General features: G+C 54.7%; 1 protein-coding gene across 1 annotated transcript in view; it reads right to left on the reverse strand.

The window, feature by feature from the left end:
- Positions 1 to 15,252, reverse strand: part of APCDD1L (APC down-regulated 1 like) — a 48,168-nt gene extending 32,916 nt beyond the window's left edge. The window contains exon 1 of the mRNA XM_036094422.2: positions 15,204 to 15,252. Within this exon, the coding sequence (XP_035950315.1) occupies positions 15,204 to 15,252 (49 nt within the window). The remainder of the gene's footprint in view (positions 1 to 15,203) is intronic.
- Positions 15,253 to 16,807: the final 1,555 nt, after the last annotated feature.

Below are 16,807 nucleotides of genomic sequence, written 5' to 3' on the forward strand. Positions count from 1 at the left end.
GGCCCGAGGAATGGACTGGGAAGGACGCGCCGGAGCCCCTCTCTGTCCGAGGCCAGTCTGGGCAATGTGGGTGTCCGCGTGAGCAAGGAGGAGCCAGGGCAGAGACGCCCAGAGGCGCTGCGGGCCAGTTTGTGTGGGCACCTGCATCTGGCCAGTGTGACCGAGGAGCTGAGACTTTGAATTATTAATAAACTTTAAATTTAGCAGAGTTCCAGATTTACAGAAAAGTTGGGAAGATAGTACAGAGTCCTTATATATCGTCCCCCCCCCCGCTGCTTCCTGACTATTAACATCTTGCATTATATTGATACATCATCATTAACTGAAGTTTATACTTTATTCAGATTTCCTTAGTTCTTACCTCATGCCCCTTTTTTGAGAAACGGGATTTTAAATTTAATTTAAATTTGAAAACTAAAATTCAGTTCAGTGATTGGAGAACGTACGTGTTGGGACCCCTTGGGTAGGTGCCTGTCCTTTTCAACTATGAATTGTATGAAACCTAAATACAGATGGAGTATTTCTGATGGAAATCTTGTGCCTGAAATGGGATGTGCTATGAGTGTAAAACTACATGCCAGACTTTGAAGACTTACTGTGAAAAAAGAATGTGGACCATCTCAATCATTCTGAAATATTGATTACATGTTGAAAAAACAATATTTTGGCTCTGTTGGGTTAAAGAAAATGTCGAATTAAATATACAATTGAAGATGAATTGAAACAGATAATTATATAATTTCATCTCATTCTGTTCACCTTTTGAACAGGTGGCTGCTAGACCATTTAAAATTGCGTAAGTGGCCAGCGTTCAGTGCCCACTGGCCACACTGCTTTAAGGGCAGGAGGCTACAAGAGACAGAGGAGCATATGTGGGGAGTAGGAGCAAAACCACAAGGAAGCAGGGGTGTCAGAGCAGACGATGGGGAGCTGGGTGGACCTCTTGGCCCTGGGGGCTTCCAGAAACAGGGAGGGAGGAGGAGGGCAGGGCACGCTCAGAAGGAGCCCCACGGAGGCAGCAGGGACGGGGTCAGTCCGGGGAACCCTTGCAGAGGGCACAGGAGGCCTGACAAGATGTTCCAGGGATTTAAGGGGTCTGTCCGAGGATTGAAAGAGAGAAGGCAGAGAGCGTGCGGGTCCCTGGAAGTGGCCAGTGTGGGTGAGATCCGGTGATACCGATCCTTCCCAAATTGCTCCCATTGTGTGCAGGACACTGGCCCGGCAGTGCTGGTCGGAGGGCAGGTGGAAGGGCAGGTGTAGGGCAGCCTGGGTGGAGGCTGGAGGAAGTGGTGGTGGGGGGATGAGCAGGAGGCCTGCATCTGTGTAGGGTCATGTCCGCGGCTCTGTGGGTCCACTTGACACCCTACTCCACAGAGGAGGGACCCGGACCCCCTCGTGACTTAGTTAGATGCCTGGGACAAAGCACCACACACTGGGGGCTTCCACCACAGAAATGGATTCTCTCCCAGTTCTGGAGGCTGGAAGTCCCAGATCAAGGTATGGGCAGGGTTGGTTCCTTCACAGGCTTCTCTCCTACTTTTTTCCTGTGTCTTCATGTGCCTTCCAAGTGTCCCTCCTCAGAACACCAGCCATGGTGGAGTAGGAACCACCCCAGTGACCTCAGTCTCACTCCTTAGCTCTGTAAAGACCCCATTGCAAATAAGTTTGCTTTCCGAGGCACCAGGGTTAGCAGTTCAAGGTATGAATTTGGGGGGGGGGGACACGGTTCAATCCATATCACTTACCCCAGCTCACACTGCTGGTGGGAGGCAGGACCCTATCCGGCCTCTATTGATACATTCTCATTATTAAAAAATAACCCAACGTAGGGAAGCAAAATCTCCTATTAGTACACTCAACATTCTTCCTCCTTCCTGGCAACAACCGTTATTATTAGTCTGTGTATCTTTCCAGACCTTTTTAAATGGAGGACTATACATAAATATGTGTTGTTGGGCTGAGGGAGGGGGGCAGGCTGTTTTTAAAATAAAATTTAAATCCTTGTTACGGTGAAAAACCTGGCTAATGAAAATTATGTTTCAAAACAGACTGAGGCGTTCTTTGTGCTAAATATGGTGTTCTTTGTCTCATTTGCAATGGAAAAGTCCGTTGTTTCAAAAAAAAAAAATACGTTATTAAGAGGCCTTACAATACAAACTACATTTTCCAATTCAATAGCGTACAAGGTCAGCCAAGCAAAGACAATGTAAACTAGCTTCAAAAGTGTCTTGTTCAATAATGAAATTTGTTCCGAGGGGCCAACATTATAATCAGAGCCTGGTGTAGGCTGGCTACGCGCAGCGCAAGTCTTAGCCTCCAGAACGAACCCCCTCGCTGACCGGGAGCCTACAAAAGGCTGCTTACTGCTGTTCCACCCATTGCAGTCCTTGATTAACAAGGACCCAATTTCTTGGAGTTCAAAACAAAAGAAAAAAGATGCTGCTCCCATCCTCCGTTTTCCTGAATTGGGCTCTGAAAACAGAAAGGCCATGTGCCACTGGTCCAGGTGGGAGCGGACAGGGACGTGCTTGACCAGGGAGAGGGTCCTAAGGGGCTGGCGGGACCAAGGGAGCACTTTTAGGAGAGTCCGTGTGAAGTGGCCGCCTGAGTTCTGTCCGGGTCTGGACGCCAGCCGAACCCGCAGCCCCGTCCCTGGTCACCTAGGTCTCCACCCGCGTGTCCGCGTCCCCGACTGCAGACCCTAAGCTAGTGCAGCTTCTAGAACATGCCTCTTTATCCCTCGGGCCGAAGCAGCTTGTCCTTGGAAGCTTCCCCCCGTGGTGTCACCTCCTGGTGGCTCTCGCATCTCCCTCCCCTTCCTTGGAGTCTCGGGTCCCTCGCGTGTCCATCTGGGTGGCCGGTCCCCACCTTGGCTCCAGAAGCCTCTAGCTCCTCCCTCCCTGTACCTGCTGTGTTAACGAGGACGGCGGGGACGCTGAGGAGCAGTCGAGGAAGGCAGTGGAAGTCTCTTTCTGCTCTGCCCCGTGCCTGGGTGTGACCGTCGCCTGCATGTCCTGCCGAACGGGCTCCGAGGGGTCTGCATGTCCACCGGGGGAGGGAGGAGGGACAGGAGTGCCCGTCCTGTTAGTCACACCCATGGCCAAGCCGGTGGCCATCAGCCGCGAGGGAGGCTGGAGGACACTGTGCCTCCTCCGAGGGGCACGAGGCCAGCAGGAGGGGCTCCAGAACAGTGGGAGGGGAGGGAGAAGGGGTCCTGGGGGCGCCTCCCCTCCGCCGATCACTCCCACGCCAGCCCCCGCCCCCCCCCCCCCTTTTCTCACTCTTGTCCACCACCAGCCTTCCTGGAGCCACCACCTCGGTGTTTGGCTTCATAAAGATCAGTCACCGGACCCACCTCGCTTGCCCCCGGAGCTGCTGGAGAACAGCCCCCAGACGGGCCGGGGATCAAGCTATGGCTCCTCCTAGTCAGCTGTGTCCCTCCCCCTTGGGGTCCCTGTCAAGCCTTCCTCACCTCCCAGGCTGCTCGTCCCGCTCTGTGTGCGTGCTTACTATGCACCAGGCATTTCTCTCTCACAAGATCGTGTGACTGAGTAATCGGATATTTTGGCTTTTAAACGAAGACAATACCTAGTTAGAAAACAACAGAAAGCAGCCCCCCTGTGCCCACGCAGGCTGTCAAAGTGAGCCTGGTACGAGCTTGCCGTGCCGACCCAAGGGTGTCGCTCCTGGGCCACACACTGACAAGCCCCCCCCCGGCCCCGGATGGAGCCCACGCCCCTGCACCAGGCTGGGGGCCCCCGCGCCAGGCCCTCTTCCGTCTGTCTGCCTCCTACCACAGCTGGAAGCCAGAAATGGTGGCGGTGTGGAGCGCCCTTCCTCCTGTCCTCTTGGCCAACTCCTACTTGTCCCCCAAGACCTCACCCAAACCCCTGTGCTCGGGGAGACCTTTTCTGGTTCTCCAAGAGGGGCAGCCCGCCCTCTTGGAGCGTCTCCCACCTGCACTGGGATTTTGTGATTGCTGCCATTCACACGTCTCTCTGCAGCCGCCTCTGTGAATTCCACGAAGGAGGGACCGTGGCTTCAATCAGGAGACAGAGCCTTCTGGGAGTGCTAACACAGCTAAGAACATCCCTGCTCTTGGTAACTAGAACGCCATCCAGCCAAACAGGATTCTTGATTTCCCCCACCTCCAACCCAATCCGTATGGGCTACAGCTAGCCCATAAGGCTAGTAAGGAAGTTAGAAAGTGAGTTAGAAAAAGGTGACCCTCTGGGCAGGCACAGCCACCACCAGGGCCCTTGGCTGGGCTTGTGGAGCACAAGACAGCATTTCACTCTTGTAGAGTGAACAACCCACCCAACAGTACATGGTGGTCCAACCACTGCAGTCTCCATCCCCCTTCCCCAGGTTCCATCATCCTCCTAATATCGGACCACACATCTGGGAGTCATCTCTTCATCCCCTGTTGTGGGTTGAATTGTGTTCCCCAAAAGGATACATCAAGTCCTAACTCCCAGTATCTGTGAACATGATCTTGGAAATGGGGCTTTTGCAGAGGTAATCAAGCTAAGATGATGTCGTGCTGGATGAGGGTGGGCCCTAGTTCAATAACTGGTGTTCTGAGAAGACAGAGATTTGGACACAGACCCAGAAGACACAGGGAACAATGCCATGTGAAGACAGAGGCAGAGACTGGAGGGGCATGGCCACACACCGAGCAACACTTGGAACTACCAGAAGCCGGTAGGAGGTGAGGAAGGAGCCTCCTGGGAACCTCTGGAGGGAGCATAGCCCTGCTGATAATTGACTTTGGACTTCCAGCCTCCAGAACTAGGAAAGAATACATTTCTGTTGTTTTAAGCCCCCTAGTTGGTGGTACCTCGTTCCGGCAGCCCCAGGACACCACATGGCCCCCACATCCGATCCAGAGACAAGTCCTGGTGTTCTGCGTTCACATTTGTTTGGAGGTAGTTCTACCTCTCCATCTCTGCCAGTGCAGCCCAGCCTTCCTTGCTGCCTCCCGGTGACCCACTCTCCGTCCAGCAACCAGAGAGCCTTTTTGAATCCCTAAACTTGCCACTGGACTTTACCACAACCTTGTCCGAGGCCTCCCACTCCCACGCGAGCGGGCCTGCCCTCCATTCTGACTTGTCTCCATCACCCTCTCCCGCACGGGCTGTTCTGATTTTCCTCCCGCTCCTTAAACCCGCCCAAGTGACTTCTGTCTTAGGGCCTCCGCACCTGCTGAGCCCCTGACTCAGGTTCCTTTCGTCCCAGATCTTTCCGAGGTCGACTTCTTTACATTTTGTCTTTTCGGAGGGAGCTTCAAAGTCCCCTCCTTCCAGGGATGCCTCATCTAGCGGCCCCGCCCCCGTCGATCGCTCCACCCCCTTGCTTTTCTTCTTTTCCCAGAGATGTCGTCACTGGTCATTTTCTCGTTTATTTGTTTTCTTATTTACGGCCTGCGCCCCCTCCCCGCCCAACCCCAGCACCCACCAGAATGTGGGCCCCATGAGGGCCACGCCAGGCCCCTCTTGTTCGCTGTCGTGTCACTGCACCCCAGGGTGTAGAGGAGGGCCTGGCGCACGGTATGCACCCCCCGAATGCCTGCTGAGGGAACAGAATGGATGAATGGAGAAATATTTCCAGCCCTGAGCGGAAGTGACATGAAGTTATCTAAAAACCCAGTAAATACATGCTCATTCATCTGAGCTCCCCGAATTAGAATTTGGAGGGGGGAGGGAGAGAAGTTTGTCTTTGTACTTAAGCGGGATAAAAAAAGAAAAGAACTTTCTGAGCAAATTATCTGTGTAAACAGGGAGTATGTTTCACCCTGTTAATAATGAACTCCAGCAGCCCCGGCCTCCAACGCTTGGAGGACCACTCTGGTGATGCATATGCGAATTCCAGGTGAATCTGTGTCCTTGGTGAAGGCCTTACAGGATGTGGGGGGGCTCAGGGTCCCAGCCTGTCTTCCCCCGGGGCAATAATGAGTGCAATAATGAATGCCCTGGGTAGGAATCATCAGCGTCAGACCCCCAGTTTCTGACTGGCCCCATGCAGGCACCGAGAGTCCCTGGACGCTGGGGGTGGGGTTTGCTAGGAAACGGCAGCTGTCACTTGGCACAAAGTTGTTACCTGCTCTGGGATTTCAGTGGTTACTTTATTATTATTTTTTTCCAATGGTTACTTTAAATCGATCCTTTTTGTAAAAGGCGGATGAAGATGCAGAAGTCTTGGAAGACCATAGAAGAAAAAAAAAGTCCGAACGTCAATCACTGTAAAATGCCAGGCACTCTTAATCACTGGCAAGTTGGTTTTCATTTCAGTAACTGTGGGTTGCTGTTAAGGAAATTAGAGTCCAACAGATTTGGATAAAGCTGATGGGCTAAACAGTAGACTTAAGTTTCAAACTATCTAGAAACCACACCCAACCACCAAAAACACATGTTAAAACAACTCTAATTGTATATTTCAAAGAACAAGTAATTTAGTTTTACTGCGGTCACTGGTGTTTCCAAGCTAAATATATCCATGTCTTGCTCTCTGTTTTTATGCATTTTTTTTTTTTGGAAAGAGTGGGGTTGGGTGTGAGCTATTGCTTTTCTTCCCGTTCTCTGTATAATTTAATACTGAGACTGGGGGGCGGCAGCTCAGATTTTGTAATGCACATGGAGCTCGGGGGATAGCCAACAATGGGGACCAAGGCGTGGACACCGTTTAGCTAACTGCGCAAAGAGCATGGTCTCAAAGTGGACACTGGACGCTTTGGTTAGGTGCTGTGGTTGTAAGCAACAGAAGCCACGCCTGACTCATGCAAACTGAAAGGGAACTCCTTCGAAGGGCGTGGGTGCTCACCGACCTAAGGGATGCCCTGGGAATCCAGTTGGTGAGAACTACTCTGGAGTTTCTCTAGGACACCCTACATGGGCGTGATGCATTCAAGCTTCTGGTCACTGCACAAAGATTCAAGGTCCTGGCGCAAGCATCCTATTTGCCCAGCCTGAGACTCCTGCCCAGGTGGAGGGGAGGTACCTTGACTGCCAAGTCCTCCAGGATGAGAGTCAATGAGGGGAATTTTGCTGTTAGCAGAAGGAGGCATCTGTCCATTGCATTTTGCTTCAAGCAAAGAGGACTCGAGAAGGGGGTCAGGGAGTGGGGATGCCTCAGGGCAAAGGGACCAACAAGTAGCACAGCGAATCTCCCTGGCGTTGGTGAAGGACCTCCCCTCCCCTGGTTCTTCTCTGTGGTCAGTGGTGGGTCTCTTGGCCCCTGGGCTGCCCACGCGGAGACTGTTCGCACCTCAGAGCCACCAGGGAACAGTGAGCTCTGGGCTTATGGGGCCTGGCATCTCGCATGCCCTGGATGGCCCCTGAGCACCCAAAAGCCCGCCAAGCTGCAATCTTTCCAGGTCTCTGCCCTTCTGAAGCATCCTAACCCAGTGGCCTCCATTTCCTCGGGGGTCAAAGGGCAATGACAGTGGGACCTGAATCACAAGGTGGCTGTGAAGAAATAATGTGATGTCCCCTACAGAGCTCCATGAGAGCAGGTGCCCGGGGGACGTTAGCTATTCCTGACACTGATCCGTCCAGAGCTCTGGCCTGGCCTCAAGCACCTATACAGATGGACTCTAGTTCCCTCTCCCGAAGCCCCATCTGCTTGGCAGGACACCTTTGGCATTCCCGTCGCCTTGTAGCACAGAGGGGGCAGGGTCCTGTCCCAAGGTCTGGATGGTAGGGACCCTGGTGCCATTCGGGGGTGAGTCTACTTCCAATACCAGGACCCCCCACCCTGCAGCCGGGGTGAGTTTGGCCAGCCCCACCCTCCACGACTTCCTAACCAGACTCTCCTGCTGGGGTCCTGGCAAACTGGGGGGGACTGCAAGTCTGGGAGGCTGCAAACCCAGCCCAGATGGAGCTGATCCTGTAGGAAATACAGGAGAAACACAGAGAGAGAAGTCACCCATAATCACACCTCCCAGAGATCACCACTCACCTCCTATGTTCTCCTCTAGTTTATTTTCTTAAAATGTTTTTTAAGAGGGGGCGGGGAGGGGCAGAGGGAGAGAGAGAATCTTAAGCAGGCTCCACGCCCAGCACAGAGCCGGACTCGGGGCTCTATCGTGACCTGAGCCTGAGATCATGACCTGAGCCGAAATCCAGAGTGGGATGCTTAACTGACTGAGCCACCCAGGCATCCCTCTTCTAGTTTATTTTTACAGAATAAGGATGCCCCCACCAATGAAAATAAAACCAAGATCAAAGGTACAGACACTGTGGTTTTGTTCTAACGTTATGTCAAAAATATCTTTCTTTTTTTTTTTTTTTAAAGATTTTTTTATTTATTTGACAGAGAGAGAGACAGCCAGAGAGGGAACACAAGCAGGGGGAGTGGGAGAGGGAGAAGCAGACTCTCCGCCGAGCAGGGAGCCCGATGTGGGACTCGATCCCAGGACCCTGGGATCATGACCTGAGCCGAAGGCAGACGCTTAACGACTGAGCCACCCAGGTGCCCCCAAAAATATCTTTCCATGTCATTCAATGTTTTTTTGTGACATAGAACTTTTTGTGTGTGCATAATTCCCTCAAAATTTCTTCAGGTCATTGCCTAATGGTGCAATATTTAGGTTTTGGTCTCCTGGCCTCCGTTCCCTCCCTGGGTCCCTGGATATGGCTTGACGCTGTCCCCCCACCCTCTCAGCTGCAGGTTCATCATGTAACTTCTAGATTCTCCACTTCCCAGAAACACCCACTGCCATCCCACCCACCAGTGGGCCCTTCAGATGCCACACTAGGTGTCGTGGGCTGATTTGCATCCCCCACCCAAATATGTTCAAGTCCTAACCCCCAGTACCTCAGGACGTGACCTTATTTAGGAATAGGGTCATTACAGATATAAACAGTTAAGAGGAGGTCCTGCTGGCATACGGATATGAGGGTGCCCTCATCCAGGGTGACTGGTCTCCTTACAGGAAGAGGTGAAGAGGCATAGACTTACAGGGACAGACAGACGCGGGAGGGATGCACCTAAAGTCACGGAAGCCACAGATGGCCAGCAAACAGCAGAAGCTACAAATGGGCTTCGGAACCCCCTCCCCGTACTCTGCACCCCCATCCTCCTCTGACCCTGTCCAGCCACCATTTCTGACCCTTCCTCCCTGGCCATGCTCCTTCTGTCCCAGAATGCCTTGCAGCTGTCGGGAGGAAGTGGTGTAGCTTGCTCCCAAGGCTGGAACCGGCAGGCAGGGTCCTGTCCCTCAGTGATGGTGTGAGTGACCCCCACCAAGCACTGTGCTAACCTTCCCCCACCCGGAGAGTCTCACCTACTCCTCACAGCAACCCCATATTTTGCAAAGGAGGAAACTGAGGCGAGAAGGATCAAGTAATTAGCAAGTCAGGGGAGCAACTGGAGTTTGAATGTGGGAAGGGGCTTCCAGAGCCCAGCCCACTCTGCCATCTTCACAGGTGGGGACAGTTAGGGTCCTTCCCGCGTCTACGACTCCGACTTAGCAGGTAACTGGCGGATCTAGCGAGCCGTCCTGCCAGCATGCCTGCAGTCTGCTCTGTGCTCCCCGAGTGAGGTCATGCATGGAAACCACCGGCCCAGACGCCTCGGGAGAGCGCATCTCCCGGTGCCCAGACTTGGCACCGAACCCTGGCTCTTTGAGGAAGGCAGCAGGGCAGGGAGGCCCTTGCCTGGACTTTGAGCTGGACCGTCACTGGCAGGGGGCAGCTGAGGCACGAAGCTCCGTGGCCCACGAGTCTGGGCCCTGGGCCTGCTGCCGGATGGGCCCTGGGTGCCTGGTCTTGCTTCTGTCGTCCGTAAAATGTGCCCATCACACAGAGGGGTCACGAGAATCAAACGAGGGAAAGCGTCCAGTGCGCTTGGCACAGCGCCTGAGCTCTGCCCTCTCCCCAGGGAAGGTCAGTCTGTCTCTTGCACATAGACTCAACGTGTGGTCATTTATGGTAAGAATATCTGCCCATCTATTCTCCCCTCTGGGGAAACGTGCACATTTAGCTGATAGTGTGTACTTCTTCACAGGCTCCACCAGATGGGAGAAGGAGGAGGAAAGCTTGGGTGGACAAATTGTAGGCAGGGAAAAACTGCAGTATCCACAGGAGACAGTTTATTTTCTCTATATAAAGAACGCTAACAGATCAACAAGAAGAAAAGATTTTTTCAAAAGTCCACTACACAAATGGGCAAAGGATAGGACCACACAGTGCCTACGGAAATCAATGAAAGGGGACCATAAAAATACAAGGCCACGTTCCTGTTTGCTCATAATCAAAGGACTGCAAACCTAAACAACCAAGCATTACCACGGGCAAGATTTTTAAAGAATGCTAACAACGAGGGTCAGCCAGGGTGGAAACTGGCACTCCCCTGGGCCATCTGTGGGGAGTGTTGACTGGGGTAACCCGTCGGGAAGGAAGGCCAGTGAAAGAATGTCACACACACGTTCTGCCACGGCAAATCCACTGCTCGGAACTGACACCCAACGTGCAGGTGAAGGGAAAGCTGGGGGAAGGGAACAGTGTTGCAAGCAGCAGGAACAGCATGGGTGTGCGTGGAGACTGCGGCAGAAAGGACTTCCATGTGGCTGCATCACGGTGGTAGCTGGAGACCGCCATCTTCTCTGAAGTGGAGAAAGCTTGTCTGTGACACGTGTGGGGATGAGGGTCAAATGGGGATGGAGGAGCCCCGGAAGGGGAGGAGAGCAGACAGAGTTGCTAGGAAGAGGGGCGAGTGGGGAACACGGCTGAGCTGCACAGAGGGTCTGGCTGGGACTGAGCCCCATACCTCATGAGTGGCGCAGTCGGTGCACTTTCCTACACCACATCTTGACAGAATACGAGCATTTTAAATCTCAACACGCCCCCTGGAAGTGGCTGAGAGCCTCCATGAGATGCGTCGGCAGTGGGGGAGAGAAGAGATGAGGAATGGGGAGCCGGAGTGATGGCCCCAGGGCGGTGGCTGGGGAGAGGCTGTGCGTCCCACCTGCTCCTCACCCCGGGAACCCCGTAAGGTGGGGTCACACCGGACGGCCTCCACGGGGCCTGTTGCTGACATGGCTGCCACGTGGAGCTTGGCCTGCCGGACGTGTGGGCCACTGGGTAGTGTAGCCCATCGCCCTCACCAGCATCACTACCAGGCTCTGGATTTGGGCAGCCTGTAGGGGGCCGAAACAGCAGGCCTGGAACGAAGAGGTTGGTGGAGCTCCTTAGACTCAGAGACTTGTAGGGCTGGAGGCAAATCCAGGCAACTTCCTACAGATGCTGCCCCCCGCCCTACATCATTCAGTTTGCTCTTGCATGCCCCCAGTGATGGGAAACTCGCTCATTCTGGAGGCATCCCATTCCTCCCCTGCCAAAAAGCCTTCGGCGGACACTCCACTGCCCTTGACACAAAATCCAACTCCTTCCTGAGGCCCCCAGGGTCCTCCTCCATGATGGAGCCCTGGTCGCCTCGGAGCTCACCCACGTCGGCCCCTGGCCCTTCACTCTGCCCTGGCCAGCCCCAGGGGCCTCCTCTGTGGTCCCCGAACACATCACGGCTTTCTTCCGCACCTGGGCCTTTGCACATGCTGGTCCCTCTCCCTGGATGTTGCTCCTCCTCCTCCAGTTAACCCTTCCTCTGTTGTCGGGTTTCAGCTGGCATGTCACCTCCCAGCCTCGGCTAGATGCCCCAGGACACACTCTGTGTAGCGCTCATCACTCCCGTAATTAATCACTTATTTAGGATTTCATCGCCCGTCTGACTCAGACTTCCACGAGGACCTGCCTCCTTTGGTCCCGTCACCGCCCCTCGAGTGATGCGTACACAGCGAGGCACCCAGTGCCGGGCCGCTGTATCAGGGTCTTTGGGAAACTCTCTGAGTGTCCCAGGAGGACAGGGGACCAGCTTTGCACAAAGGGCTCCTGCAAGCCTTTCTGGTTTAAGGAACAACCGCACCAAGCCCCTGGTCACAATTCATGGCCACCCCCCGGGTGCCAACTTCAGAATTTAGGTCTTTCCCTACCGTCCCCCTAGCTCGGCTCCGTTGTCGTCAAGTTCAAACTGATTTCCATGTCCTCCCTTCCTTTGCATGGGGCTATTGATCTTCATTTTCTAGACTGGCTCTCGTGGTGAAAGCCATGTATCTTGGAAGTTTTATCAGGGGCTCATTCTGGCTTGAAGCTTTCATTAACATAGTTAACTTCCAATACATTGCACAAAGGTTTCTTCATGTGTGGCTTCTAACTGGTCTGCCATCCAGATGGTTTTGAAATTAAGGAAGCTGCTATATTTGCCTTGAGCTGGTTATTTGGAATTTGGAGATTAGAGCCCCGGTCTGGAGATAAGCTAAACAGCTGGCCACCACGACCCGTCCCCGGCAAGGGAAAGTTTCCGATGACAATTTTCTTTGTTTTGAATAACTAATTCAATTACCGATCTTTATTCACATTTGATTTTCGGATGAGCCTATTTAAGTTCATCCTCTTCCCAGTTTTTATTCTGTTTCAAAACGGAGTCCCACATCAATGACTCATTTATTATGGAATAGCCTGTCACTTGGTGCTAGTTAATCTGTCTCAAAATGATAACTTGCCATCCCCAAGTCTATGGCTCGAGATAAAAGCAGGACTGAAATTAGCAAAAAGAAATACAAAAGGCGGGGGGGAGAAGAAGCTGTGGCTTTTTCATTTTTGCCCCTCAAGCATAATTTGTTGAGTAAGGAGATTTTTAAAAGCCAGAAATTGCTGTGGAGCAAACCAAAGCTGGAGGCTGGTGACCTGGCATGAAACGCGTCTGGCACCGCGGGGTCTGGAGGAAGGTCTGCTGCGGCGGGGGGCTGACCGCAACCCACGGCCCTGCTCCCGTCATCCCCAAGGAGGACATTTTCAGAGACTAGAGGGAGGGAGAAATCAACGTCCAAATTAGAAGCTACCTAAGCTGTGTTGTTTTTCTTGGGGCCCCACTGTGCCTTTGATTTCCTGATTGCTCAGAGCAAGAATAACAAAATTCATCGGACCCGGTGATTTTGACAAGATTCATTTGAAAAGCTACCAGTTGAGTCTAATCTCGCCACACCAGTGGGTGATTTTGCCCCCCCAGCCCCACTCCCCAGGGGACACCGGGAGGTGTGTGGAGACCTTTGTGATTGTCCTAACTGGGAAGATGCTGCCGCTGGCCTCTGGTAGGGGAGGGGCCAGGGATGCTGCTAAACATCCTATGGTGCACAGGATGGCCCCACAGCAGAGGATGATCTGGACCACAACATCGGTGGTGCTGAGGCTGAGAAACCCTTTGTGTGTGTGTGTGTGTGTGTGTACGTACTCAGTAAGAATTCACTTGGTGGGGCTGCTCATGTGCCATCCTATACCAAATTCGAACAACCGGAGACCCGAAGTTCAGGCATGCCCTGGCTCAGGTACCTAAATTATGTAAGTATCTGAAGGATTAACTGGGTTCTGTTTCCTTTCACGAAAGCAAAAGGATCTGGTTGCCTGGTGATGCAGCCGGTGGTGAAAAGAACTTTTGAAAAAAGAACTTTTGAAAAAAGTGTTCAGTGGAAAATGGTGCCCGAGTTAAGAGCAGGGAGTATGAAGGCTGCCCGCATGGGACCGTCCCCCTCTCTAATGCCTGTGTCTGCCTCGAGGGGTGGTGGGCTCTGGAGTGGCCTCCGCCCGCCCGCCCGGGGCCACTAGGCCCCCCTGGCTTCTCTCCTGTGGCATCTGTCGTACTTGCTGTGGCGAAAGGTCGCCAGGGAGTGAAACAGCAGGGCTCCCCGAGAGCAAGCCGCGATGCTAAACTTCCAGTGATTTTATTGGCATGACGAGAATTCGGGGCCTGCCAAAGACAACAGCCCTGTGCTGTGACCAAGACTGCAGGTTTCTGGGGGTAATCTGCCCCATTGCTCTCGACAGCCCCATCCCTGGGGAGGTGGGCGAGCTTCCTCCCTGCCCTCCTCCCACCTCTGCGCCCAGAGGAAAGTGCGGACCTCCTTGGGCAGGCTCTCACCTTGCCCTCTGCCCTTGCTCGCTACCCCACCCCCTGGGGACCAGCAGGGTGGCCCTGGATGGTTTTGCATTGATGGACGACTCCGAGGCCAAGGACAGCTGTCTGACTGCTCACTTCCAGCCCTGACAGGAGGCAAAGCAGCCCCTTCCAGTGGATATAGCTGAGACTCCTCATACTGCTAATGCAACCCTTCCTTGACCTTCCTTCACACCCCTTTCATCTCTTCTTCAGATATCTTGCTTAGAAGTTTGGGGTTGGGAAGCAAAGAGTGTGGTTGGTGAGCTCCTGTGGGTAGACCAGATGCTCCTTGCCTATAAATGAAGCAGCGTGCCCGGTGGGAGCTGACAGCCCCGTCCCACAGGCTGCCACTTACTGAGTACTTCCCTGCAGACCTTGTATCCTCACAACAGTCCTAGGTGAAGGGGGGATTTTGTAAGCCCATTGGACAGATGAGAAGGTTGAGGCTAAGAGAGCTAATGGACATGCCTGCCCAAGGCCATGCAGGTTGAAGGTGATCTGGGTTCTGAGCCAGGTGATCTGACTCCAGGGCCAGAATTCTTAAACCTTAACCATGTGAGGGTGTTTGGGGCTGAGCCTGGGGCTGTATGCCATTCCACGACTATGGTTGTTATTGTCCTTTTGGCCAATGGTGACACACTGTGGTCAGGTGGCACTTGTAGAGAGTTTTGTCCCTGCCCACCCCCTACGAAGAGCCAGCAGGAGAGCAGTTAGTCTGGAGAAGGCACTGCGTCCTCTCCCTGGAGTCCTTTGGCTGCCCTCCCTCCATGCCATCGGGCTTGCTGGACACCAGCATGGGCTCACGGACACCTGCTCCCCGCCCCCCTGCAAACTTCCCCCCAAACTCTGCTGCAGGGCACAAACCCTGAACACCCACCCACAGGTTCAGAATTCAGTGGGCTAGACCAGAACGTGCAGCCCCTAGTCTGAGGGATTTGGGGCTTAGAACTTGCCGCGGGGGTTTCAGTGGGCCTGGGATCCTCCTGAATCTTCTTGGAGGTCCCGGGCACGGGGACGCAGGGCCCTGGAGGTTTCGCAGGTGCCGACCAGGTGAGGCCAGAGGAGAGTGTGGAGAAGAGCGCACAGAGCGCAGCATCACCTGCCCAGCGCACAGGCCCACACAGCAGTCCCCACGGACTTCCCAATAACATCAGGCGGCGAGCTCCCTCCCTTCCGAACTCAGGCAGCGAGCCGGTGGGGGGGAGGGCGGCACCTACCTCCCAAAAGCACCAGGACGCAAGCGTAGGGGAGCATGGCTGTGGGCATCCCGTCGGGGCTGGCAGGACGGCCCCCCCGGGGCGCCTCCACTGTGCGCTTGGAGGGGAGGCGCGGGCGCGGAGCTCCCGGGCGGCGCGGCGGCCGCTGGCCTTGCAGCTGGGGTCCTGCGAAGGAGTTGCGAGGGTCCTGAGCCCCCCTCGGCGCTCGCACGCGCTCACCCGCCCGGGCTGTTGATAGTTGTAAGTCGAGCTGCGCACTCATAGGTCCAACTTGCCAGAAGAGGTGGAGACAGCCCCAGGCGTTGCGCGCACACCAGCGCAGCGCGCCCAGCCCTCTGGCGCGGCTCCTCCTGCCATTCAGACCCCCCAGCCGACCCCCCTCCGTCCCCCGGTCCTAGCCTCCCCCAACGTCTTCGCAGGGAGCACAGAGGCCTCTCTCAAAGTCTTGTCCTGGCCAAGCCGGACTGGTGCGCTCCTACCGCCAAAGCGCACCCCCTAGCCAGGCAGATCCCTGGAAGGGCAAGGGGGTTTGGTGGGCGACTCTTCTCTGCCCCGCTGGGTCCCAGGACCCCCGATGTTTCTATTCAGGCCTTTCAGATACTCTTGGAAAAGTTTCCTCAACTTGGAGCCCAGCGAGCCAGGAGTACAGTGAAAGTGGCCAACCTGGGGTGCCCAGCGGCAGGCAGCCTCTGTGTAATTAGCTCGTCCTGCTCCAGAGAGCATCAAGGCAAACAGTGTGGAGCCGACCAGGGCCGGTTTCCTCCCCCCACCCCACCCCAACTCCTCCTCCAACCCCCCCTTCTCATCCCAGTGAGTCAGTTTAGGGTGGCAGCCCAGAGGCAAGGCAGCTGGGAGGAGAAGGAGGAGGAGGAGGGGAGGACAGACACCCTGCCCCCAAACTAGTCACCTCCTGCCCCCCACCCCAGGCCTGGGGCCTTCCCAGGCTCCTCTCCGAGGGGCAGGCAAGCCTTGAATGAAGGTGGTGAGCATCTGGGAAGGAGGTTCTCCACAAGCTATTGGGTTCATGAATGAAGCAGAGAGAAAGCATCACTTGGATTGGAAGGTTTTAGCCGGGTTGTGCCTGCCCTGCACGGACCATGTGGGCACCGGAAAGCAAAGCTGTGTGGGGCAGGCCTGGGGGCTGGGGCGTGTGGATCCGGGATCCATCTACGCTGGTTGCCATTCTCCGGGAGGACAGAGGAGAGCAAAAAAGAAGAGAGGCCCCAGAGAGGAGGGAGGGAGGGAAAGAGAACTGGAAGGGAGAAAGGGGGGCAACAGCGACAAAGAAAGAGCAAGGAGGCAGGAACAAAGAACTAAGGAGGAGACTCAGGAAAGAGAGAAAGAGGAGAGACAGAACCTAAGGGAGGAAGTGAGAGGCGAGCGAGGGGGAGGGAAGATGAGAGATGCTGTCCCCTGTGGGGGGCGCGGGGACCTCGGGACACATCTGTGCCCAGGGCGCACATCCAAGCCCTCCGAAGGGTTCATAGACCCACGGGCCCAGACCTGTCCTGGGGTGTTCCAAGACAGCACCCCACCTTTGGCTTCCTTGCCAGAAGCTTGGGTGAGGCCCCTGGGAGCCCCTCCCCTAACTGCAATCTCAAGGG

This window comes from Halichoerus grypus, chromosome 10 (assembly GCF_964656455.1).
Source record: "Halichoerus grypus chromosome 10, mHalGry1.hap1.1, whole genome shotgun sequence".
Lineage (NCBI taxonomy): Eukaryota > Metazoa > Chordata > Mammalia > Carnivora > Phocidae > Halichoerus > Halichoerus grypus.